The following is a 25,686-nucleotide window of genomic DNA, read 5'->3' on the forward strand; positions in this document are numbered from 1 at the left end:
GGTCTCCAGCCATCCAGTGGTTGCTTCAACCATGGTCAACACGTAGCGCTTGCCTTGGCGAGTTTGGGGAAGGGTGATGTAATCAACTTGCCAGGCTTCCCCATACCTGTACTTTGACCATCGTCCGCCGTACCACAGAGGCTTCACCCGCTTGGCCTGTTTGATTGCAGCACAGGTCTCACAGCTGTGGATGACCTGTGAAATGCTGTCCATGGTAAGGTCCACCCCTCGGTCACGGGCCCATTGGTATGTTGCATCTCTCCCCTGATGACCAGAGGCATCATGGGCCCAACGAGCTAGGAATAATTCTCCCTTGTGCTGCCAGTCCAGATCCACCTGTGATACTTTCACCTTGGCAGCTCGGTCCACCTGCTCGTTGTTGCGATGTTCTTCATTAGCCCGACTCTTGGGTACGTGTGCATCCACGTGTCGAACCTTCACGGTCAGCTTCTCTACTCGGGCGGCGATGTCCTGCCAAATCTCAGCGGCCCAGATGGGTTTCCCTCTGCGCTGCCAGTTGGCTTTTCTCCAGCGAACCAGCCATCCCCACAGAGCGTTAGCTACCATCCACGAGTCGGTGTATAGATAGAGCCTCGGCCACTTCTCTCGTTCAGCAATATCCAAAGCCAGCTGGACGGCTTTAAGCTCTGCAACCTGACTCGATCCACCTTGTCCCTCGGTAGCTTGTGCAACTCGTCGTGTGGGGCTCCATACTGCAGCTTTCCACTTCCTGTTAGTGCCTACAATTCGGCAGGAACCATCAGTGAAGAGGGCATAACGTCTTTCAGTCTCCGGTAGCTCATTATATGGTGGGGCTTCCTCAGCACGAGTCACTTGCTCTTCCTCTTCTTCAGAAGATAATCCAAAAGTCTCACCTTCAGGCCAGTTTGTTATAATTTCCAGAATCCCAGGGCGATTCGGGTTTCCAATACGGGCACGCTGTGTGATGAGAGCAATCCATTTGCTCCATGTGGTGTCAGTGGCGTGATGCGTGGAAGGAACCTTTCCCTTGAACATCCACCCCAGCACTGGTAGTCGGGGTGCCAGGAGGAGTTGTGCCTCTGTGCCGATTACCTCCGAGGCAGCTTGGACTCCTTCATAGGCGGCCAAGATTTCCTTCTCTGTGGGAGTGTAGTTAGCTTCAGATCCTCTGTAGCTTCGGCTCCAGAATCCCAGTGGTCGGCCACGAGTCTCACCAGGCACCTTCTGCCAGAGGCTCCAGGACAGACCATGGCTCCCGGCTGCAGAGTAGAGCACATTCTTCACCTCTGGTCCTGTCCTGACTGGGCCAAGGGCTACCGCATGAGCAATTTCCTGTTTGATCTGGGCGAAGGCTTGCTGCTGTTCGGGGCCCCAGTGGAAATCGTTCTTCTTGCGGGTAACCAGGTAGAGAGGGCTCACGATCTGGCTGTACTCAGGAATGTGCATTCTCCAAAAACCTATGGCGCCTAGGAAAGCTTGTGTTTCCTTCTTGCTGGTCGGTGGAGACATCGCAGTGATCTTGTTGACGACCTCGGTGGGAATCTGACGTCGTCCATCTTGCCACTTTACTCCCAGGAACTGGATCTCTTGGGCAGGTCCCTTGACTTTGCTCCTTTTGATGGCAAAGCCGGCTTCCAGGAGAATCTGGATGATTTTCTCTCCTTTCTCAAATACTTCCTTTGCTGTGTTTCCCCACACGATGATGTCGTCGATGTATTGCAGATGTTCTGGGGCCTCACCCTTTTCCAGTGCTGTCTGGATCAGTCCATGGCAAATGGTGGGACTGTGCTTCCACCCCTGGGGCAGTCGGTTCCAGGTGTATTGCACACCCCTCCAGGTGAAAGCGAACTGGGGCCTGCATTCTGCTGCCAAAGGAATGGAGAAGAAGGCATTGGCAATGTCAATAGTGGAATACCACTTCGCTGCTTTAGACTCCAGCTCGTACTGAAGTTCCAACATGTCCGGCACAGCAGCACTCAACGGTGGTGTGACTTCATTCAGGCCACGGTAATCCACCGTCAGTCTCCATTCTCCGTTGGACTTACGCACTGGCCATATAGGGCTGTTGAAAGGTGAATGGGCCTTGCTGACCACCCCTTGGCTCTCCAGTTTACGAATCATCTCATGGACGGGAACCACAGAGTCTCTGTCTGTGCGGTATTGCCGACGGTGTACTGTTGCTGTGGCGATTGGTACCTGTTGTTCTTCAACTCTTAGCAGTCCCACGGCAGACGGGTCATCTGAGAGGCCAGGCAATGTACTCAGTTGTCTGATATCTTCTGTCTCCACAGCAGCTATCCCAAAAGCCCAACGATGTCCTTTTGGGTCCTTGAAATATCCATTTCTGAGATAGTCTATGCCAAGAATGCACGGGGCCTCCGGGCCAGTCACGATGGGGTGTTTCTGCCACTCGTTCCCAGTTAAACTCACTTCAGCTTCCAGTACAGTCAGCTGCTGGGATCCTCCTGTCACCCCACAAATGGAAATGGGTTCTGCTCCCACATACCTTGATGGCATCAGAGTACATTGAGCGCCTGTGTCAACCAAAGCCGTGTATTTTTGTGGGTCAGCTGTGCCAGGCCATCGGACCCACACAGTCCAAAAGACCCGATTATCCCTTTCCTCTACCTGACTAGAGGCAGGGCCCCTCTATTCCTGGTTCTGGTGCATGTTGCTCCCTTCCGGTGAATATGTTCCTGAGGTCCCTTCAAGAGGATCAGTCATACTATCATTCTGGTATCGTCTGGAGTTCTGTGTGTGAGAGACCGGAGCAATGTTGACTCTAGATGCGCTTCTTGTGGTAGTTGTCCCTCTTTTTAGTTCACGTACCCTGGCTGCTAAGGAGGAGGTGGGTTTTCCATGCCACTTACTCATGTCTTCTCCATGTTCCTGAAGGAAAAACCAGAGATTACCTCGTGGGGTGTATCCTCTCTCCCTGGTTGGGGAACGCCGGCTCCTAATGGCAGAGACTCTTGTTGGTTCTGGCGAGATCTGGTAAATCTCTTCCTTAAGTTCCTTTTTCAATTTCTGATGGCCTTCTTCAATCAAACTCCGGACTTGCTCAGCTGAAAGACTTGTTTCCACGGATGAGACATGGGTGCGAAATGGGGCTGTGACGGTGTCCTCGTAAATCCTCAGTTTGTTCACCAAGACGCCCACTCTGTCCTCGCCTTCCCTCCATTGCAGCGTTGCCAGGTAACGGGAGTATATCTCTGGTCCCAGGCGTGCGAACCTCAACCACATCTGTGACGTGCACTGGACACCATCTGGGCTCTTAGGGAATCTCTCGTCTTCTGAGAAAATTATCTCCAGCACAGCCAATTCCCTCAGGCACCGGATACCTTGTTCCATTGTGCTCCATTTCCCTTGGTGCACCTGGAGGTCTTCTTTACAAAGGTACCTGTCCCTGACACTTGTAAGCAGTCGCCGCCAGAGGCTGAGACTTTCTTGGGTTCTCCCGATCCCCTGGTCAATGACCACATCCCGGGACAGAGATCCCAGCTGCCTGGCCTCACTTCCGTCCAGAATGGTGTCATTGGCTGCAGCATCCCAAATGCGGAGCAGCCAGGTCAGGATGGACTCGTTTGTCTGGCGTGTGAATTCCCTCCGCAGGTCACGCAGCTCACCCAGGGATAGTGACCGAGTGATGATCTCTGGCTCTGCCTCTTCTGCTGGGTGCGAAGGTCCTGCTGCATCCTCATCAGTCACTATGCGGACTGACTTGCTTTTTGATTTCTTCTTCTGCACGGGGGCAACTGCAATCGGTTTGGGCTGTTCTGGTTCAGTGGTGGCTTGCATGGGGACGCTGACAGTGCTTTTGGTTCCTTTCTCCTCTGAGTCAGTCTGCATAGTCATGGACGCTGTTGTTTTGTATTTGGTTCCTTTCTCCTCTGTGATAGTCTGTGTAGAGATGGACGCTGTTGCTTTGCATTTGGTTTCTTTCTCCTCTGTGACAGTCTGCGTAGAGATGGATGCGGTTGCTTTGCGTTTGGTTTCTTTCTCCTCTGTGTCAGTCTGCGTAGAGATGGATGCGGTTGCTTTGCTTTTGCTTCCTTTCTCCTTTGTGACAGTCTGCGTAGAGATGGATGCGGTTGCTTTGCTTTTGGTTCCTTTCTGTGTGGCAGTCTGTGTAGACATGGTATTTGCTGCTTTGCTCCTTTTTACCTCCTCCTCAAGCAGACGTTGCACCACACCAAGTAGCGTTCTGTTTCTAAGCATGGTGTACACAATGCAGGCCATAGAGAAAAAAGAGAATAGAACTGACAAGAAGATTATACCATCCTTAACATCCAGAGGGAACTCAATATTTTCAAAAACTGCTGTGCCTGGCCTGAAAGGCTGGAAGAAACCACTCTCTACTCCTCCCACCAGGGGCTGGGTGCGATTGTTGAAGAGATCCCAGACAGAGGAGCCCAGACTAGGACAGCCAAACAAAACTGAGTATATATTCCGAATGGTATTCATTGCCTCGCAGGTTATTATGCTATAGACATAATAAACCAATAAAGCAATTCTCATACCAGTCCCTGGTTTTAACAGGAGTAACACAACAGGCAGGTAGTTCCCCATGTGAGGAAAAATATAGAGAGCAAGATACAGAACCCATGCAGACAAGCTGAGCACCATGGTGAATAGGTTTCTGATTGTAATTCTGACTTTCTCTCAGAGCAGGCCCCACGTTGGGCGCCAAATTATGTACTAGTTTGAAAACAAACCAGTGAGAGGCACCAAGTCAGAATAACAATTTAATGGAAATTAAAGAAAAGGAAAAGAAAGTAAAAGAAAACACTGACAGAGTCAAGATACAACCTGAGTCCCTATTAGGCAGGGTAGTGGTAGCAGTCTGGTGGAATGGTGGCTGCAATCCTCTGAAGTGGTGATCCTGTAGTAGAAGGGGTCTGCTCTTCCTCAGAAAATCCAGCGGTGGCTGTGTAGCTCCTGTCCTCTGGAAATCCAGTGGAGTCCCTTTGATGCTCAGAGTCCCAGTTATATCCATGATGGGATGCTTGGTTCCTCCCTCTGGGTGGAGCATCTCACAATGGGGTAATGAGTCATGAGGCCAGGTGTTGATTAGGCTCGTTAACAGAAGATAGTCCAGAGGGAGTTATCTCTGAGTCATGCAGCAGGACAATGATGGGCCATTAACAGAAAGATAGTCTGGGGGGAGGAGGCAAGGAGACACTGCCCCACCTGATTTCAACAGCTCATGAGGATGGTAATAGAATACACCTCAACCCAGGACAATTCCCTCGTGTGGTGAGAAACCCCCATATCTGGGATTATAAAGGTGGCTCAGCACGCATTCAGGGTGAATCCTTTCTTTTTCCACCTGTGGATTTTTTTAGTCATTTGTGGTTTGACCCTCATTTACAACAGTATTTCTTCCAACTAAACCTGGGCTGAAGGATTTTGTTGTATATAAAAGCCAGACAACACTACTACGCTTAGGAGGGTCAGGAAACCTCCTCATTCTGAGTGATTCCTTTGGTGTCTCACAGGCCAGGTTTTACAAACATTTTTCTCTGTGGACCTAAACAAGGAGTTACTCTTTTCTGGACTGTAATGTTGTCGGTGTTGTTGTACTACAACACAGCCAACACAGGGCTTGGGCTGGGGCCTCGTGGCCTCTGGGAGAGCTTGGAAGCTGTTGGCACTGGACATGGGGTTTCTGCCTCCAGCAGGAGGTGTGGGACACCCCGTGCTTCATCCATGGCATTTACAAGTGGCACTGGATGGTTACTCTGGCGTTGGACCAAGCTGAGCTTCCAAGTCCCTCCCAACCCAAACCTTCTGGGATTCTGTGACTCTGAGGCAATCTGGTGCTGCTGCTGGGTGTCAGGCACCCCAGGACAGGGAGGCAGTGGGGTTTGTCTCTGGAGAGGGAGGGTGAACGAGCAGGGCGTGTGTCGCCTGTGCCTGAACCCCTCTCTCAGGGGTGTCACACCCCAGGGCCGCCCTGTCTGCTCTCACCAGGGCACCTCATCAGCCGGCTCACAGCTCCCTGGCAGTCCCATCGAGGCGGGACAGGTCTCCTCACATGTGCTGACTGCCAGCTCAGACCATGGGAGCTGTGCGTGCCGTGGAGCAGCTCCATCGGACGGGGATTCTCCTCCGTGCCCCCTGCCTGGGGGACTGCCTTTGATGCCAGGCACCGGCAGCTTCAAAGGCCATTTTTGACAGCATCTGGCAACTTGCAAAGGCCCCGGGAACACTGCAGGGAGAGGTGTTCCAACCAGGACCCTACACTTTGGATTTGAATCAGGACGGAAATAATAACTTTTTAAAAAGCCGCCTGCGTGTGGGACCTGCGGGCGCTGCCCCGGGAGCGCAGGAGGGAGCAGCCGATCTCCCTTTGCACGGGCTGCTGTTCCTGTAATTGGCACCAGCCGTGCTCGGGGCTGGTTACGAATGAGCAGACACATAAATATTCATCCCAGCTCTGGAATGGCAGCGGGGCGTCTGGCAGGTGGTTGGATGCTCCTGCGCTGCCGCCCCTTCGCCAGCTCCGGAGCCACCAGGCAGGGTGGGAGCGGGAGAGGAGCCAGAGCCCCGGCACAGCCCAGCACTAGTACAGCACAGCACTGCACAGCCCAGCACAGCACTGCACAGCACTGCACAGCCCGGTCCAGCCCAGCACAGCCCAGCACAGCCCGGCCCGGCCCAGCCCAGCCCAGCACAGCACTGCACAGCCCGGCCCAGCCCGGCCCAGCCCGGCCCGGCCCAGCCCAGCCCAGCCGAGCGCAGCATGAGGCCGGGCCGGGCCCGCCCGGGGGCTGCACGCCTGCGGACCCGCACCGCTGCCAGTGAGTTCTGTGGGCCCCGTGGCCTTGCCTTTCCTTCCTTTCGTTCGGTGCTGAGGGACGTCTTTCCAGAGATGCTCCCTTCCATTTGCGCTGTTTCTACACTGCCTGTGTCTAACAGCAAGCTGCAGGCACCAAACTTGTGCGTGTTTCATGTATGGGAATTTACTCAGCTGGAGGAAGATGTCAATGCTGATATTTCCTTGTGGTTCATGAAGGTTATGTTTAGGGATTTTTTTTTTTTTTCTGGAAAACAAACCATTAGTGAAATGCTGTGAAATGTTTTGTGTTTTCTCGTCTCTTTGTTCCTCCCAATTTCATGTGTTGCCTTTGTTGTAATGTGTCTTTGTTTCCATGTAAATAGGAATCAATTGTCCGATATTCTGCTTATTTTAAACAAATAATCATTTGATGATGTGTTATCTTTTCATCTGTACATCCATTTTGGTTTCTTCTCATTAGGCATTTAGCAGAAAGACCTCAGGTGCTCAGGAGCATCTACGTCTTTGTTTCATTCAAAGTCAGCACACGCTGCCTTCATGGACATTGTTGAAAGGATCTTTAGTCAATGCCACCCAAAATACCTTTCATTTGCTCCATTTTGCTTTCCTGATACCTGTGTGACCTGCCAGCACCTGCCCTGGGTGGACCACATTGGCATTTACTGGAAACAAAGTCCTTGGAGTGACTCTTGATTCCCAATGTCATTTTTTTCCAGGTTTACAGACAAAGCAGAGATAAAAGTATTAATGCAGCTCTTAGAAGGCAAAATGTTCTTATTTGAAGCAGGCCAGCTTGAAGCTTATTTATTACCAGTTTAAAAACTGACCATTGAAATTAAGTGTCTAAAGTCTCAAAAACCAGTGGCAAAAATCTTGTGTTTCTGGTGTCTGAAAGCAGCTCACAGACACCTGAGGGGATGGATGTGATGTCTGCCTGTCTGTGGAATCCACGTCTGCCCCACACACGGCGTGTGGGTGTCATCAGTTCTGCAGCCGTGGATGATGTGCCTGTGTGGGTCCGGCCAGGCAGAGCCCGAGATGCCAGTGCAGGGTGTGCAGCGCCCCGGGCCAGCTGGGCTGGGATCAGTGATCTTCTTGACTAGGCAGGGCTCAACCACCCTTGTGAACTCCAGCCAGACTCCAGGGGTCGGGTCCTGGCTGGTCCCACGGGATGTGCACAGGCCCTTGGCACAGGCAAACAGGGAAGAAGAGAGTTAGAGGTCACTGGACATTTGTTGTTGAAGCACTTCTTGATTTTGCATAATGTTTATTATGTATAAGTAAAACCTCTCATGGAAAGGGAATTGCTCACACGGGAGACTTTTGGAAAAAAGAATTTTAAAAAATTCACATTTCTTCTAGGAATTTTGAAAATTTAAAGGATACTGAGGTTTCAATATTTTTCTTTAAAAATTATTAATCCAAATTTTCCAAAGGCGACATCCAAGCGAAATACCGTCGAATCATTAAAATGTTTGAGCGAACCAATCAAAGTGTGATGTGAATGTCAAGTTTTAACTTTTCTTCGGTATTCTGAAATGGTGATAAGATTGCAGGCTATTTCCCAATCATTTCAGTGCCAAACTGCCTGCTGAAGGAGAGGTTTCGTGCTGCGCGGCCCGGGGAGGAGGGCAGCGCTGCTGAAGCGGTGCAGCCGGGCGTTCGCTGCCCGTGCCCGTGCCCGTGCCCGTGTCCGTGTCCGTGCCCGTGTCTGTGCCCGTGCCCGTGTCCGTGCCCGTGCCCGTGTCCGTGTCCGTGTCCCTGCCCCTGCCCCTGCCCCTGCCCGTGCCCGCCGTGGCGGCAGGGCAGCGGTGCCGTGCGGCCGTGGGCGCTCCGGGTGCGGCCGGGCCGCTGCTGCCGTGCCGCCTGTGTGATTGTGTTCTGTTCTCCTTGTAGATGGAGGAGATTAAGTTTAAGGACAGAGCAGTCTTCGTGCTGGAGAGAGAGTTAGGGGTGCGAGCCGGGCATGCTCAGAGACTGCAGCTCCAAAAAGAGGCTTTAGATGAACAACTGTCCCAGCTCAAAGAGTCTGACCGGCATCTGAGCAGCCCCAAGCGGGAACTTCCTTATGCAAGTGGTGCAGGAGACGCTTCAGATCATTCGGGAAGCCCCGTAAGCACTTTCACGTGGTTTCACCTAAACGAGCGACCAAATGGCACCAAGTGACAGAATCTTGATGAGTGCACCCTGGAGCAAGAGCTGTCCCATGGCTGTGCAGGGGAGCCCCGAGGCACCCGCTCCCTGCTCTCGTTTTTATCATGCCCAAACCGTTGAGATTTCCAATCAAACCTCGCCATGGGGGAGCTTTTGCTTTCTGTCGTTTTGTTTCCCGGTCGGTTTGGTTTGGTTTTGTCAGCAGGGTGAAATTCTTCTGTTCTTTCTCTCCTTTTCCTCACTGTACCATGCTCAGCCACCCGCCTTAGTTTGACAGTTTGACACGATTCTGCCAACAAACGATGCAAATGCATTTCTCACCAAGTGCTGTTTGTGTGCAAGCTCTCGGAGGCGCGAGCTGGGGGCTTGGGGAGCAGATGTACGAGGCCAGTTCCAGAGGGAATGGGGAAGGCAGCTGGTGCAGGGCAGCAGAGAAACCCCACAGCCTCCCAGGGCACCACTTTCCTGCTGCTCAGTGCTCTCGCCGTCAGCAGGACACAAAGTGAACCAAAGACCTCCTAACCTGTGCTCTCCTGTGTATTCTCTGCAATAGCCAGAACATTTGATTTGAGTCACCCCTCCACAATGGCTTTTTCAATGTAACTCTGGCACCTCCCTGCTTTGGCCTCCCTTTGCCCAGAAAACCCCTCGGGTAACTGCCCTCGTGCCTCTGACGTGTGCAGGTCGTCCTCATTGCTGATCCTCATCAAGATTTCTTTTGCAACAGCCTTGATTGTCTCAGTGCAAGTGTAAAACAGGCCTGAGCAAACCAATCTACTTTATTCTTTGGCCCAAGCCTCTCCTGCACCTGTTGAATGAGGAACCCTAGACCTCCCAAAAGTGCCACTAGCACTGCGGGCACTAAAGTGCCTCTTTCTAGTTGTACTCAACTTCTGCCAAAGACCAGAACAAGTCGTAGAGAAGGGGAAAAGTCTGTCACCTTTGTCAGTAGCTGTAACTCCTCTCTGATTCTGAACAAGAACACATCTACCTATATCTCTATTCATTTCTAATTCAATTTAAGCATTTTCACTCAGATAAGTGCTACCCCTGTGGCCTTACACGTGACCCTTCAGGACCCCATAAAGGCCACAGCTTAGTGTCAGAAGAGCTTATTCAATGCACAGTTGCATGGATTTTCCCCATTCAGTAATTCAGTAATTTTAATACCAGTTTCTTATGACCAAGTCCTCAGAGTGGGCGATGTGTCTGAAGCTCTCAGTTCAACAGTGGCATCATTGGAACACGGCCTTCAGTTTTGATATTTTCTGTTCTGTTTCCAAGTTTCCCATTTGTGGCTTTGTATTTGCATATGCATACACATATACATATGCATATACATTCCTCTGCATTTGCATTCTTTGTTACATTTCCACTCCTGACTTTCCATTGGTCTCATCCTGCAGCTTTCCATGGTCAGTTGGGTTCCATGGGTTACCCTCTACCCGATAACATTTTAAAATGTTTGCATTTGGGGTAAGAAAAAGTTTGAGCTTTGTCGATGTGCTCTTGCGTGTACACTTATGAACAGTTATTTGCAGTTGATCTTTGTTTTAGGAACAGCAGTTGGATGAAAAGGATGCCCGGCGCTTCCAGCTGAAAATCGCAGAGCTGAGCGGCATCATCCGGAAGCTGGAGGACCGGAACGCGCTGCTGTCGGAGGAGAGGAACGAGCTGGTGAGTGCAGCGCTGGCGAGGGCTTGGGGATGTGCTGCCTTGTCCCAGAAACACCCGGGTGTTTGCTCCTGTGCTGTTTGGAAATCCTGGCAGGAGGGACTGCCTCCTTCTCAGCTCCATGCTCGGGGCTGTGCCACGTCACTCCCCTCTTGGCTTGTACAGCAGTGGATTTTTAAAATGGCATTAGCTCGGATTATTTTTATTTCTTTTTAAAAATAAATACATTCCCCACATTGGACATTTGCTGCACAGATAGAATACCTCCTCAAGTAGGAATGCTCTCTTCCCAATGGAAAATACCAAGAGCTTTTGATCAGTTCTGCTTTGTATCAGGAGAAAATACTGCTAGTGTGATAATTAAATAGTTAATATATTTGATGAAAAAGCTCCAGAGGTGTTATTTTTCTGTTTGTCTTTCAGTTGAAACGTCTCAGAGAAGCAGAAAGTCAGTATAAGCCCATTTTGGACAAAAACAAACGCCTCAGTAGGAAGAATGAGGAGTTGTCACATGCCTTACGTCGAATGGAAAATAAATTGAAATTTGTGACGCAGGAAAATATCGCGATGGTGAGTGTGTGTGCCCCTGGGAGAATGTGGCATGTGGAGCTGATGGGGCTGAGGGAGTCAGGCATCGGCCCAAACTTGCAGTTTCCATGGGAAACTGTTACATTCTGGCAAGGTCCCTTCCAACCCAAACCCAAAGGTCCCTTCCAACCCAAATTCTATGATTCACCTTCAACTTTCCTTCCAGATTCACCTCATAATCCCTGGGAAATCTGGACTTATGACTCTGCCCCTTTTTCCAGCTGGAGGAGCAGGACCACCTGGCACATTTGGAGCCCGGATGTGAGGCTCAGCAAAAGGGGAGCAGGAGAGCTGCCAGGACAACCATTAGAGAGATGCATCCCGTGCTGTAAAGGGAAGGGCTAGACAAGTCCTTTGGCAAAGCCTCCTGATCATTTCCTCCTCTCTCCTGTGGTTTTCGGGTTCCAGAGGCAAAGAACTGGAGCAATAAGGAGACCAAGCTCCTTAAATGACCTTGACCACAGCCAGGAAGAAAGAGAAGTGGATTTCCTGAGACTACAAGTTATTGAGCAGCAAAACATCATTGATGAGCTCTCCAAGGTAAGTGGAAGGCTGCTGTTCTCACATGAGAGTGACCGAGGGAAGAGCAGAGGAAGCAAGGAAGGGATACTCGAGGTTCTGGGAGCTGACTGGGCTCTGGGAGCTGATGGGCACAGTGGGCAGCAGGGGAACCTGGCAGGCATTTCTGTGCTTAGTAGCAATGCAGGCTATCTGGGGTGTGCTGTTTGGGAAAACCCTTTCAATCTGCACTGGCCTGCCATGGCAGAACCATGTCCTTAGATGTGCTGGTGGCCAGATCTGGGAGGGAAAGTGTCCGAGCTCCTTCAGCTGGAGACACCACTGGGGCTAAAGGTTCCTGTGTACAGGGGGTGGTCCACAATCCTGGGCTTGGGGTTTTGCTTCCTTGTTACCATGTTCTCAATCCTTGGAAACAGAAAACACCAAAATCATAATACATCTCTAGAAAATAACTTCTATTTCTTTCCTTTCTTTTTAAGCCTGTCCACTTACTGACATTATTTCATTCTTTTTCATCAGACCCTGGAGACTGCTGGCTATGTGAAGAGTGTCATGGTAAGAGTGAACTTCATCCTCATCTATGTATGCTTTCAATTGCTGTTCATGGAAGGCAGGCAGGGTACAATAATATTTATTCTCCCTTCCATCTGCGCTCAGCAGTGAGCTGACACAGGGATTTCCTCAGAACAGACTTTTTATCAGCAGTTATTCACCAGAGAAAAGCACAGTGATAGTGGGGAGGAAAGCTTTAATCCCACCACCTGCCCTGATAGCCGATAGCAAGTGTCCCCATCTCCGGGACAGCTCTGTCACCTTGGAACTGCATTTTTTCACTCTGGCTACCCCTGGCTTTGTGTCACCCCTGCTGGGGTGTGCTCAGCCCTGCCCTTACCCGCCCCATCCCTGTGTTGTGATCAGCAGGGCTGTTGTGAGTTACACCACTGATGGGTATTGATGGGATGTGCTGTTCCCATTGCCAAGCAACGAGTGTTCGATTGTCCTCAGCCACTGCTGCTGGCTTTGGGATTGGCCACCAGGCTGTGGGAGCAGCACACTGTCAGTGTCCACAATGTCACCACATCCTTGTACCAAGCAGGTAAAAGGAAAGATCTGAGGGTTTCCCCTTTGGAGCCTCCCTCTCTGCAGTCCTGGGCTTTGCAAGTCCAGAACAGAGACTTTTTTCTGAGTACTGTAAAAAATCAACCTAACTCCATAAAGAGAAGGAAATTCTTCCCTGTGAGGGTTCCAGAGGCACCTTCCAGAGCTACCAACAGCCACCAGAGCCAGGGGCAGGAGCAGAGCCAGAGCGAGGCCTGCAGTGCCATGGTCACCCACTGAACAGCTCCAAGGAGACACCCAAGCTCTCAGTATAAAGCTTATAATCAGCTTTATTTTAGTTTGATTTTCATGGACATAAAGAGCAATTTCTAGTTGTCTATGGCAAACCTGAAAGATGTTGGAGTAAATAACCCAGGACTGGTGACAGTGTGGGACAGTGGCCAGCAGTGACCTTCCTGTTTGTTGCTTCCCCAATGGCTCCTTGTACTGACATGGTTAATTTAAATAACTGCTCTCTGCAAACAGCTAACACATATCTCTGACTCTTGCAGGAACGTGATAAGCTGCTAAGGTTCAGGAAGCAAAGGAAAAAAATGACAAGAATTCCTAAGGTAAAAACCAAAACCTTCTATGGTGACATGCTGATGGACAATGCTGGGGTGCTCAGAGCACCTCAGGGCCATGGGAAGGTTCTCCTTAAGGGCGTGCAGCTGGGTTCTAAACTTAAACGTGGGTGATGCAGTTCAAGGACATTCACAGACTGTATTGGGATATTCAGGAAAAATCTGGGAGGGGCAGGGGACTTGTTTGCATCGAGCATTCTGAGCCTTTTCATGCTCTGCATTTACCCTGTGGGACTTTGGTGGGATGTGGTTGTCTTAAGAGGAGACAAATGTTATGAATTAACACATCTCCAAATGATCTTCTAATGGTGCTGCCTGAAAACATGTGTATGCTGTAAATAATTCATGATGGAGTTTAGTAACATGTGAAAATTGCTGGTTAGAGAAGCAATGGTTAGAGCTCCGGGAAAAGGGAGTGCTGGTTAATGAGGGCTTGGCAGGGTGTTAATGTAAATATTAGCTCTAAAATGACACAGTAAGGTTTAATGTAAGGGACTGCCAGCATGCTGTGATCCACAGATGAAGAATTAGAGTGAGGCTGGAGCTAATGAATCGATGAAAAACTAATTGAGGTCGATGGGAGATAACTCCTGTCATCCTGAAAGTCACATCCAGGCCTTCCAGGGAGTCACATTCTGTCTCTCTGAAAGCTGGGTGGGGCTTTGGACAAGGGCCTGGGCTGCCAGGACAAGGGGAAATGTCCTCCCACTGCCAGCAGGCAGAGTTAGATGGGATATTGGATAGAAATTCCTTCCTGTGAGGGTGGGCAGGCCCTGGCACAGGGTGCCCAGAGCAGCTGTGGCTGCCCCTGGATCCCTGGTAGTGTCCAAGGCCAGGCTTGGACAGGGCTTGGAGCAACCTGGGATGGTGGGAGGTGTCCCTTCCACACTCTGGGATTCTGTGATTTTCCTTCAAAAGTTCGCCACTGCAAATTAAAACCAAAGGCCAAACTCTATATATGTTTTTTTAAATCATCAATTAAAAATATCTTTAGATTTGTGAAGTGTTGTCTTTGACTTTAAAGCATTTACAGTAAATCTTTCTTTACCACCATTCTTTTAAAAAAAAAGCACCTTTGAGTGGGAAACTGGATTTCTTCAAACCATAGACACATTGCTGTGGTGATTAACTTCAAGTTTTCAAGTAAAATACTTTTCGAAGATCTAACTTTTCATGTGAAAGTTGTGGTGCTGATAGGAGGGACACCATTGGTGATGACAATGGATTAAAAGACATTTCAGTGCACAGCTCTCACCTCATGTTGAGGTGAACACTCAAAAAGGTGCTTAGCCATAGAGAAATTTGAAGGAAAACGTGTTTAAAAAGGCAGAGCCTGGCAGGTTTCACAAGTATACCATTCAGGGATTCAAATAGTTTTAGGTCCCATTTGAGCTCTGCGGTGGGGTGAAGGATTTTATAAGTACATATGTAAAGGACTGGGCTCGTTGTCGAAGAGCAGCAGAGCCAGAATTGCCAGCACCCTGGAGCCGAGGCCGCGGCGGGTGCCCGTGTTCAGGCCCCGGGGTGCAGTGTTTTGGGTGCCAGGGCCGCTCCCTGGGCCCCTGACCCTCCTCTTCGTCAGAAGCCGGTGGTGGAGACGTTCTACGGCTACGATGAGGAGGCTTCCCTGGAGTCCGATGGCTCCTCCATCTCCTACCAAACTGACCGCACTGACCAGACCCCCTGCACTCCTGAAGACGACCTGGAAGAGGTACTCCTCAAAAATCTCTCTTGGTTTGGTTGTAACCTTGCTACTGATTTTTAAGGAAATTCCTGGTCCGTTCCATCATTTCTGTCTACCATTTCTGTTCTGTCATACTGTTCTAGCATTCTGTCACCTCAGACCAGAAAATTAAACATTTATGTTCAATTTGGTACTGTGCATGTTGGTCAGTATCTCTAAATCTCAGGTCTTCAGTAACTTCACAACTTCTAGCCAAGCTGGAAATGTTGTATCATAAGAATATTAAATTTATGGCAGGTTTGTAGGTCTAAAAGACTGAGGAATTGGACAACCCTTGGGAGATGTGTTCACTCTGAGGCTGGCTGCAGATTTTGGCACGTGTAGTTTGGGCCAGGCCGAGCTCAGCACAGAGCAGTAAGGTCTGTGTTTGTACAAGGAGAAGGGAACATTCCCCTGAAGCTCTGGGCTCCAGGGAAAGGCTGGTTCCTGGCTGGGTTGTGGAGGCTGGGGCTGTGAGAGCAGAGCACACAGATGTAATACAAATTAAAGGGATTATTCCGTGTATTTGCCAGGGCTTCCCTACAAATGCATTCCCCAGTGTGTGTCAGATCACTGGACCATTACACAGCTCTGGGCTTAACAAGAATCTTGTAATAAACAAAAATTGCCACTGATGATGTGCAGCCTTTTCATGGTGCGCTGGCTGCAGGTGTGTAATTAGATCTGCTAAAAGGGAGCCTGCAGAATTCCTAGCTCCATCATGAAAGATACATGATGGCTACCAGGTGTGTGCTGCACTGCAGGAAATCTGAATGTATTTGTGTATGTATGAGCCTGTTTATTTTTCATTCCTATATTGACATTCTTTCCCCTGTTCAGCTAGTGGGAAGTTGATGCATGCACCCAGCAATGTAATTCCATCTCATGTTGGGTGAAATATTCCGGCCAGCCTGACATGAAAGCATTCCATACTGGATATTGTAAGGATGGTGAAGAAGATGAAGGGCTCCTTTCATGTTGCTGTCACTACTTCTACAACTATTAACTCTGGAGTCGTGTTTTAATAATTGAGTAAGGCTGTCAGGCTTGGCTTCCTTTCCAGATTGGAAACCTTTTGTTGTTAAAGAAAGCTGCATTTTCACCTTTAACGTAATGACTTTCCCTGTTATGGTAAGAAAGGGTGGTGCAGTCATTAGTGTGTTATATGAGGTAAGCTTTTATCTTTCCAAGCCAGGGATTATCTTTTTACTTCTATACTGCATTTCCTGGAGGTAAGTGTGTGCAAGAGATGTGTAGAGGACAGAGGAGAAGCAGCTTCAGGGCACTTAATAAAGATTTTTAGTACTGTGCTTCCAAATTGCATTTCAAAAGTGGTATTTTGGCACTTTTAAGAGAAAAAAAACCTAATCCCCTCTTTTTTTCTTTGCTTGCAGGGCATGGCCAAGGAGGAGACGGAGCTGCGTTTTCGGCAGCTGACGATGGAGTACCAGGCCCTGCAGCGTGCCTACGCCCTGCTGCAGGAGCAGGTCGGGGGCACCTTGGATGCAGAACGAGAAGTTAAGGTCTACATGGCTTATATTACATGGAAATAAGGGGTTGGATTTGTGAGGGTGGGGGGGGGGGTCCAAGTGTGCTTGCTCAGGTTGTTCTCCAGCTCACCTGGGGCTCGGCCAGGTGGCTCTGGGCGCTCCGACTCCCACCAGCCTCCCTGGGAAGGGTTTGCTGAGAATCCACCGCTGCTGCAGCTGGGTCTTTTCACCTCTGATCAGTTTAAGGGAAATCCAGGGAGAATTTTTAATGGGAAATCCTTGAAATTAAGCTCTTTTTCTGTAAAGAACTAGGACAGATAGCCTTAAATATATAATGCATGGTCTTTAATTCCTTCTGGGCTCTGAGAGATTACATGATTTCTCATAAAATGTTTAGAAGGCTTATAGCTGAGATTTTTCTGTTAATTGAATTGCAAAGTGCCCTGTGCTGTTCTGTCTGCTCATCTGCCTCACACAGTCCCTGTGGCTGTGGACAGCTGGCCTGAAGTGTTGCTTTTGTTACGAGTTTGTTGTGTGTTACAAGGAGTTACAGAGGAGTTGTTGCCTGTGAGGGTGGGCAGGCCCTGGCACAGGGTACCCAGAGCAGCTGGGGCTGCCCCTGGATCCCTGGCAGTGCCCAAGGCCAGGCTGGACATTGGGGCTGGGAGCAGCCTGGGACAGTGGGAGGTGTCCCTGCCATGGCAGAGGTGGCACTGGATGGGCTTTGGGGTCCCTTCCAATTCAAACCATTCCATGACTCTCTGAAGGGCTGGCAGGATGTGTCATGCCCAGCCTGCAAGGGTGAGTGCAGTCAGGAAAGGGACAAATTTCCTGTTTAACAGGAGAAATGTGCCTGAAGAGGTTTAATTTGTTCCCACATCTGTTCTGTGAAGATGTTATCCAGGAACACTTAGAGTGGGTCAGGGCATAATGCATGAAAACTGACATTCCCAAAAGTGTTCCCAGAATGAACATCTACTCTGAAACATTAGGGATTGCACTTGGAAAGAAAATCACAGTGAGCCAAGGCATGCCCAGCTGTAAAAGTGACCTGATTTTAGTTTTTCCATAGTAAGCCAAAGGAGGCAGCAGTGTAGGTCATGCAAACAAGATCATTTTCCATGTAAGTAATAGGATAAATAGCAGAGAAATGGTTGAAGGAAGGAAAATGTTCTATGAAAGTATGTAACAAATAAAACAGCTAACAGTAATTACATTTATTCTCCAGAAAACACATGTAGGAATGTGGTGTCTATTTAAATAAGCAGGAAGCAACAAATGTAGTAAAAAAATGACACATGGGTATGAAATAGATATGGCACTAAATCACTAAATCATAGATAAGGTTCTTAGTCATAGATAAGGCACTAAAGGCACAAAGATCAATGAAATTTACCAGTTTGTCATGTGGGGTCTGTTCTGAGTTTTTAACATGCCGTGAATTTAAGGGAACCAGGTGTGCCCAGAATTGTGCCATAATAATTTTCATTTGTTTTCCTAGAGAAGGGGAGGTTCTGGCTGCAGCCTGCCATGACCAGCTGTGAGGAGCCAGCCCTGCTTTGCCGTTTTGTTAATCTTGACTTAAATCTCAAAATCATTAATCCTGTCTCCCAGACTTGATTTGATTACATTTGATTATTTGATACTCTGTGCTCAGCTGCAAATTTCTTCTGCCAAAATAATTTGTTAAAAAACATTTGGTGTTTTAAATATTTTCTGTATCTGCATTAGCTTTGGTCTTTTGGAGAAAGTTTGATTTATTTCTGTTTTTCATTTATTTTTGAATTGTTATTTATGTTTTTTTGGTTTGTTTCCTTTCTCCCTCATATCCCACAGACACGTGAGCAGCTCCAAGCAGAAATACACCGATCCCAGGCTCAGATAGAAGACCTGGAGAAGGCTCTGGCTGAGCAGGGACAGGTAATGCTGACTCCAGCCCCTTCCCCACCTCTCTGCTGGGGAACCAGAAATGTTCCCAGGTCACAGCTTGTGTAGCACTTCTGCAGACAAAAAGAAACCCCAACAACCAAACAAAGCAAAAAAAAAAAAAAAAAACAAAAACAAATTAAAAAGAAAGAAGTAAACAGAAAATAGTTTTGAGAACTATAAAATTATATTAAATCACTTCATCATTGCCTTCCCAGCTTAACCTCTTATTGTTGCTCTTGCTGATAAACAATGTTCTGGGGTTTGTGGGTTTTATATATTCCTCAGACTAAGAGATTAGCTTCCAAACAAAGTTTAGTTTGCCTGATGTGCAGAAATATGTCACTTGTATTTAGCAAAATAGAAATTTGATAGTAAACACATAGTTGGAAATATCCCTTTTAATGCAAACCAGATTTTACCTGAAAGAGTTTTTTAATCACTGGAATGTTTTTATTCCATTTATGTACTACAGAGCTGTTAAAATTATATGGGCAAGTTTAGCTTAGGAAGCTATTTTAGGAAGTAATGGACTTAAAATTTCACACGTAACATTATTCTGTCTCTCTGTATGTGAGATTCAGTGAAATACTTGCTGCTGTGCTGGTGCTAAACGTTGCAGCTTCACTTACAGTGTTGTTCATTTCCTTCCCAAGGACATGAAGTGGATTGAGGAGAAGCAGGCGTTGTACAGAAGAAATCAGGAACTGGTGGAAAAGGTGTTCAGCTTTTCTATTTGTATTATTTGAGTGATATTTGTATTTGAGGGATGCCGAAGGTTCAGTATTCTGATCTGTATTGCACAGCCCTGCTGGAAATAATTCATTTTTAATACAAGATCCGTATAAACCTGCTGGAAAAGTGGGGTTCTGGCATTCCCCGTTGCCCCATGTGTGTCCTGCTGCAAGGTTGCACGAGGACAGTGGCCCTGGGGGCCAGTCCTGTGTCCCCCCACAGGTCAGGGTGGGCTTGGACCCTCAGCACTGCCACTGCCCCGGGGTGGTGGGCTCAGCCCTGCAGCTCCCCCTCCCAGCACGGCCCCCGTGCCCTGCCTTGGGAACACTGCTGCCCACAGTGCTAAGGACGTGTTGCTTTGTGCACTTGGCAGATTAAACAGATGGAAGCCGAGGAGGCTCGTCTCAAACACGATGTCCAGGACGTGAAGGACCAAAACGAGCTGCTGGAGTTCAGGATCTTGGAGCTGGAGGTGAGCACGTGTGGCACCCCCAGTTCTGCCCAGGCTGTGCGGGCTGGGCACAGCGGGTTTGGGAACGGGGCTCCTGGAGAGGGGCACTCTGCAGGGAGGGAGGCCAAAGGGCTCTGTGCAGAGTCCTGATAAAAGAGGAAAGCCCCAAAAACCTACGGGCCACCACCAGTGCTGTTGATAGGCTGTTGTGGCAGGAGGGTGGAGTGGGGTGAGCTTTAAGGGCCCTTCCACCCAAACCATTCTGTGATGCTGTGGTGTGACACCCCAGAGTGGGTAACCAAGGAATTACTGTCCTTTCAGGAGAGGGAGAGACGGTCCCCTGCCATCAACTTCCACCACGGCCCCTTCACAGAGGGGAAGAGCCCTCTGCAGGTGTACTGCGAGGCAGAAGGTGTAACAGTAAGGGATTCTCCTTTCCTATCCTCCTCTCCCTGAGCAAAACCAGATGCTCTGTGCTGACTCCTGCTTCTCCATTTCTCTCTTGTCAGGACATAGTGGTAGCAGAGCTGATGAAAAAGCTGGACATTTTAGGGGATAACGCCGTAAGTGTATGTTCCTTTAATAAATTGTGCATGCTTTGGGGAATACCTGTCCTCATGTGAAGTGAGCAAAGCTGCCTGGTTTGGTGCTGCACAGCCTGTCCTGCCTCTGGTTTGGGCTACGAGCAAAGCATCTTCTGGCTTTTTAAGGTTTTGCTACCACCTGAAGAGTGAAACGCAGGGGCTCGGTGTCACCATATTGCTTCTCAGATTTCTGTTATTTGGAGAATAATGTTGGTGTTTGGTGTTTTCTGGCCACTGCTCACACACGGTTTCTTCATTTGCTTGCTCTGCATTTGCTTTGCTTTTGCATTTCAGCAGCTGTGTGCTTTGAGTTGGTCTAATAACCCATAAGCCCTTGATAGTAACCGGGATATTAAACAAGAAGTTAAAACAGCAGAGTGAAAAGGAGAAGCAAATAATAAGAAACTTGAAAGGGCTTCTCCTTCAGCTGGTGGCAGTGAATAATTGCACATCCAGTTAAGTACATGGAAGGCACATATGTCCCTGTGTGTCTTTTCCTGGGCTCTCCTCTATCAGCAGAGCCCCAGGGCTGTGAGGGCCCAGGAGAGCAGAGCCCTCAGCCTCTCCAGGCTCCTCCTGGGAGACCCCACACAGCACCGGGGCTGCAGAAGGGTCCCCACTGTTCTCACAGCTCTGCACCTGGGCTGCCCCAGCTCTCCCTCTGGACAGGTTGGGTACCAGCAAAACACCATCCCCAGGACCAGGGGACAGCCTGGAAGTACCAGAACTATAAATACCTGAGGGTGGGCAGGCCCTGGCACAGGGTGCCCAGAACAGCTGGGGCTGCCCCTGGATCCCTGGCAGTGTCCAAGGCCAGGCTGGACATTGGGGCTGGGAGCAGCCTGGGACAGTGGGAGGTGTCCCTGCCATGGCAGGGGTGGCACTGGGTGGGCTTTGAGGTCCCTTCTCACACAGATCATCCCAGGATTCCCTGATTCAGTCCCTCCTGAACAGCACTGCCACTGTCCCAGCAGTGCCCTAAACTGAAGCTCTCCACAGTCACCCTCAGCAGCACCTTCCCTGACTCCGGCTCCCCACAGAAGCGAGGCCCAGACGAGGGGATTCCCTTCTGCTGCTGTACCTGTGGTCACACTGAAGCTTGGGATGAAATGCAAAGCCCAGTTCCAGTACTTCGATTTTTTTGAGAAAGCAACAGAAGATGGATGGAATAGCCAACATCTCAAAAATGCTTCCCAAAATAATGACTTGGCTGCACAAAGTGAGGACTGTGCATGGGAGGAACACTGCATCTCTTCTCCCCATGGCTCTTTGTGCTGAGCTTGATCTTGTCCTGTGTAAATGTGTGTTTATTCCCTGTTGGGTAAATATAGATCCAGTGTCACTTCTTTTTGGTACATATGAGAATTTTGGAAGAATTATGTGTGATAAGGATTGGTAATGAATAGTGACAATAGCTTTTACAACCATGTTGCATTACAGTATTAATTTTCTCTGCCTTAGTTTATTTTTCCTCAAACATACTTAATTTCAGATATATTTCATACAGCAGTGGCCCAAGTAGTGGGTTGATAACAACACACTGGGATTTGTTGTAATTGTGCTCTGCTTTTGGTGCAGAACCTGACCAACGAAGAGCAGGTGGTCATCATCCAGGCCAGGACTGTCCTCACACTGGCTGAAAAGGTAATGACCACAGCATCACTCCTGGCACCTTTGTGTCTTGAAAGAAAGATCTGACCCCTCTGAGCAGACACTGGTGAGGGAGGTGACAGCTCCACACCAAAGGCCGTGGTGCTTTATGTGGGATTAACTGGGATTTGTCCAGCTAAAGGTAACAAGCCAGCAGTGCAGACAGACCATGCTTCATTTAAAATGTTACTGAACTCGCAGAGCAATGTCAGAAGGGAAGGGCCAGGCTTTGAAATATGGCTTTTTTCCATCTCCAGCATATGAAAAGAAAAATACAATGATCTAGTAAATTTTGCTCTGTTAGTTAAGTAGTACTTGCTGTGTGCTGACACATCCCCAAGTCCCAGGGGAGCTGAGCCCACGGGCTGTGCTCAGGCTGGGCTCTGCTCTCTGTTCCCTCAGTGGCTCCAGCAGATCGAAGTGACCGAGTCTGCACTGCAGCAGAAGATGCTGGACCTGGAGAACGAGAAGGTACCAGGGAGGAGCTGCCAGGGGAGGGGACAGGGAGGGGACATCACACTGGGGCCATGGTGGTCACTGACAGCCTCTTCCTTGGTCCCCAGGAGCTGTTCAGCAAGCAAAAGGGCTACCTGGATGATGAGCTGGACTTCAGGAAACAGTCCCTGGACCAGGCTCACAAGGTGAGGGATGTCAGTGTTGACTGAGCTGGGACACCTGGATTAACTCACTGACCATGTGCTCTGTCCCCTGTGGAAACTCTGCCTTGGGCAGTGCTGCTCGTGGAGTGCCCTGAGAGTTGCATGGGATGAGAGTTCAACAAATCCTCTGCACCCTGAGCTAACCACGACTTCCTCGTGAACAGAATTCCTTGGGTTTGGGTAGCCCTTGCAGGGTTAGGACCTGAACATTAACTTACTCAACACAAGTTTTAATTCAGCCAAAGTTTCAGTAAAGGACTGATAAGGAAGAGATTTTCAGTAACTTGTCTTACTTTTTAAAAAATTATATTTTAGCCTAGACATTCCCCTGGATTTTGGATTGCAGCCTCTGTAACCAGAGCAGCTGGAGGTATTCTGGGATGTGTAAATGTGAAATGAAACTGCTCTTAAGTCAGGTTCATCATTAGCTGATCCTAAGGCATTTCACCCATCTTTTCAGTCTTTAGCCATTTATGTTTCCATCAATGAGAGAAAACTTACATATATATTCACAAAAGGCATAAAGTTTCCTCTCAATTTATCTCATTTTTTCAGTTCTGTGTAAACCTAGAGCACAGTTACACTTTCTGAGGAGCAATGAGTATTTATGCCTCTGTGTCTGCATCCTTTGTCTACTTGTGTCTCAAACCATTTGGGGGAGCTTTTGCTCCATACATTTTCTGTCCTGTGGGTGATTTTTAAGACTGATTTTGCCAAATGCTGAGCTATATCGGGAACCAAGGCACAGTGGAAACCTTGGAAAGCACACAAGGCTCCTTACCCATGGTCTCAGCCCTGTAATACCTTACAGTGGGTTTTCCCTGCCCATGGCAGGGGATGGAACAAGATGGTGTTTAAGGCCCAGTCTGGGACCATGATCTTCTGCCCTGAGCTGTCCTGAGAAGCAGTTTGTGCAGCTGAAGGCTGAGTCTGCTCATGGGAAGCAGGGAGTGCAAAGAGTGTGCAGCCCATGCAGAGGGGGCTGTGGGTTATTTACATTTCCCTGTATTTTCTGAAGGCATCACGCGTGTCCCGGGCACAGCTTTTCTCCAGGGCACAAATGCAGCCTGAAAGCAGCAAGGAAGCTTTGTTCTGCCCTGGAATTTGGGTGAAAAAAGCTCTTTTGCTTTATAAAATTCGCTTCACTTCCATGTTTCCTTTGTGCCCCCGGAGATGAGGAGCAGCTAATCATGATCCCCCCTGAAGCAGAGCCAACAAGATTAGCAGCCAGAACCACTAAAGCCATCTGCACGCTCTCTCTGCCCTTGGCTGCTGCAGGGGGTTCTGCTCCAAGGAGCACTTGGCTGACACTGCTGCTGCTCTGGAGACCAGGAGGGTCCCCCTGCCCTTCCTCCTGCACAAGTCAGTATGTCCAGAGAGGGCTGATGGTTGTGTCCCTGAGGTTTGGGGCCCAGCAGAAATCCAGGTCTCCAATAGCAGCATTTTGCTGGGACAAGGTTAGTGAGGTGTTGGTGTTGTTTTTTAAAGGAAAAGCGGAATATTCTCCTGAGCTCTGAGGTGTTCTTCCCCACGGAGATGCCACAGTTACCATCAGCTACCATCAGTACCACAACTCCTGCCATGGTGCCACTGTTCTGCTGGGAGCATTCTGCTGTCCTGGCTCTGCAGAGACCCAGTGAGCAAACACCAGCAGCAGCCTCAGCTGGAAAACGTGATTTTGAATTGAGCTGAATCATCACAACAGACCCAGCAGGGATTTAAAAGCCCTGTGGATGTGGCACTTGGGGACATGGGTTAGTGGTGGCCTTGGCAGTGCTGGGGGACATTTGCACTAGAGGACTTTGAGGACTCTTCCAGCCTCACCAGTTCCATTATTCTGTTGCAGTGGGGTTCTCCTGAGGCCATGGAGAGCTCTGCAAGATGCCACCAGCTCTGGAGGGGGTGTGCAGAGGTGCCACCAGCTGCTGCCTTTTCTTCTGCTTTGTATCAAAGTTGCTGAAATATATTTCAGCTCGCTCTTGGCTTGCCTGGGGGAATAGCCTTTATCTTGGATTCCAAGGCAGGAGACACTGTCTGGCAACACCACCTGCCCTAGGAGGGTGCCAGGCTCAGTGACCCCAGGGAAGCGTGGCCAGCCCATTTCCTGCACATTTCTCCATCTCAGGGAATCCAGAGGGTGCATCCATCTGCCTGTGGGGCAGGAGCAGAGCCCAGCCACAGGACAGGGTCGTTTTATTGGGCACAGACCCCCTGGGAGCTGACAGCTCTGCCAGAGGAAGTGCTGGGAATGTCTTCCCAATGAGGCATTTTCCACTGGTTGGTACAAAATGCTGCACACACATGGCAGGGAGTCTTTCCTTCTGGCAGGAGCATGGGCTGATGCTGCTGTGTCCTCTGCTGGATAGCAGGGTAGCTGGGAAAGGGGAACTGAGGGACTGAAAACTACATGTAAAAATATCTGTAACTCAAAAACGAGTCTTCTATGAACCTCTTTCCTTTTTCCCTTTTCCTAATTACATTTTCCCTTCTCCCCTGCTCCTTTTCCCCTTCCATTACTTTTTTCCTTTCTCTCCCCACGGCCTTCTGCCATCCCCAGGAAGGAGAAGCTGACTCCCACATGTTTGAGGGGCAGACTAGGCTGGGCCTAGAGGCTGTCCCAGTTCCATTGCTGCTCGGAGCCCCACAGGATGAAGGCAGCCTGAAGTATTTTCCCTTTGGATGGAGTTTTCTGTATTTCCCCTGCGGAAGGCTCAGCACCCAGCCCCTCCACTGCTCCCATTGCCTTTCAGGGTCAGATGTTCAGTTCCTCACAGACTCCTCACCCGACCAGGGACAAGGTCGAGCTGACAGCTTTATATTGTTTTTGATTAGCAAATTCTGGAATTAGAAGCCATGCTCTATGATGCCCTGCAGCAAGAAGCTGGAGCCAAAATTTCCGAACTTCTTTCAGAAGAGGAGAAGGAGAAGCTGAAGAGCGCCGTGGAGCAATGGAAGCGGCAGGTGATGAGTGAGCTCCGGGAGAGGGACGCCCAAATCCTGCGGGAAAGGATGGAGCTCATTCAGCACGCACAGCAGGTGGGTGCCGGGCAGGGCGGGGCAGGCGGGG

The 25,686-nt window shown here is 49.3% G+C and overlaps 1 protein-coding gene across 19 annotated transcripts in view; it reads left to right on the forward strand.

Moving 5' to 3' along the window:
• The window catches only part of JAKMIP3 (Janus kinase and microtubule interacting protein 3), a 58,704-nt gene that overhangs the window by 17,843 nt on the left and 15,175 nt on the right, over window positions 1-25,686 (forward strand). For 9 of the 19 annotated variants that reach the window (XM_069020301.1, XM_069020300.1, XM_069020299.1 and 6 more), the window contains 17 exons: window positions 8,681-8,896; window positions 10,496-10,615; window positions 11,036-11,182; window positions 11,609-11,740; window positions 12,239-12,274; window positions 13,330-13,389; window positions 14,984-15,112; window positions 16,519-16,647; window positions 18,451-18,534; window positions 19,197-19,259; window positions 19,649-19,747; window positions 20,048-20,146; window positions 20,236-20,295; window positions 21,889-21,954; window positions 22,363-22,431; window positions 22,524-22,601; window positions 25,452-25,655. In XM_069020301.1, the coding sequence (XP_068876402.1) occupies window positions 8,681-8,896; window positions 10,496-10,615; window positions 11,036-11,182; window positions 11,609-11,740; window positions 12,239-12,274; window positions 13,330-13,389; window positions 14,984-15,112; window positions 16,519-16,647; window positions 18,451-18,534; window positions 19,197-19,259; window positions 19,649-19,747; window positions 20,048-20,146; window positions 20,236-20,295; window positions 21,889-21,954; window positions 22,363-22,431; window positions 22,524-22,601; window positions 25,452-25,655 (1,791 nt within the window). The remainder of the gene's footprint in view (window positions 1-8,680; window positions 8,897-10,495; window positions 10,616-11,035; window positions 11,183-11,608; window positions 11,741-12,238; window positions 12,275-13,329; window positions 13,390-14,983; window positions 15,113-16,518; window positions 16,648-18,450; window positions 18,535-19,196; window positions 19,260-19,648; window positions 19,748-20,047; window positions 20,147-20,235; window positions 20,296-21,888; window positions 21,955-22,362; window positions 22,432-22,523; window positions 22,602-25,451; window positions 25,656-25,686) is intronic. The other 10 variants (XM_069020307.1, XM_069020305.1, XM_069020304.1 and 7 more) reach the window with 10 other exon arrangements.

Source organism: Aphelocoma coerulescens, chromosome 6 (assembly GCF_041296385.1).
Source record: "Aphelocoma coerulescens isolate FSJ_1873_10779 chromosome 6, UR_Acoe_1.0, whole genome shotgun sequence".
NCBI lineage: Eukaryota > Metazoa > Chordata > Aves > Passeriformes > Corvidae > Aphelocoma > Aphelocoma coerulescens.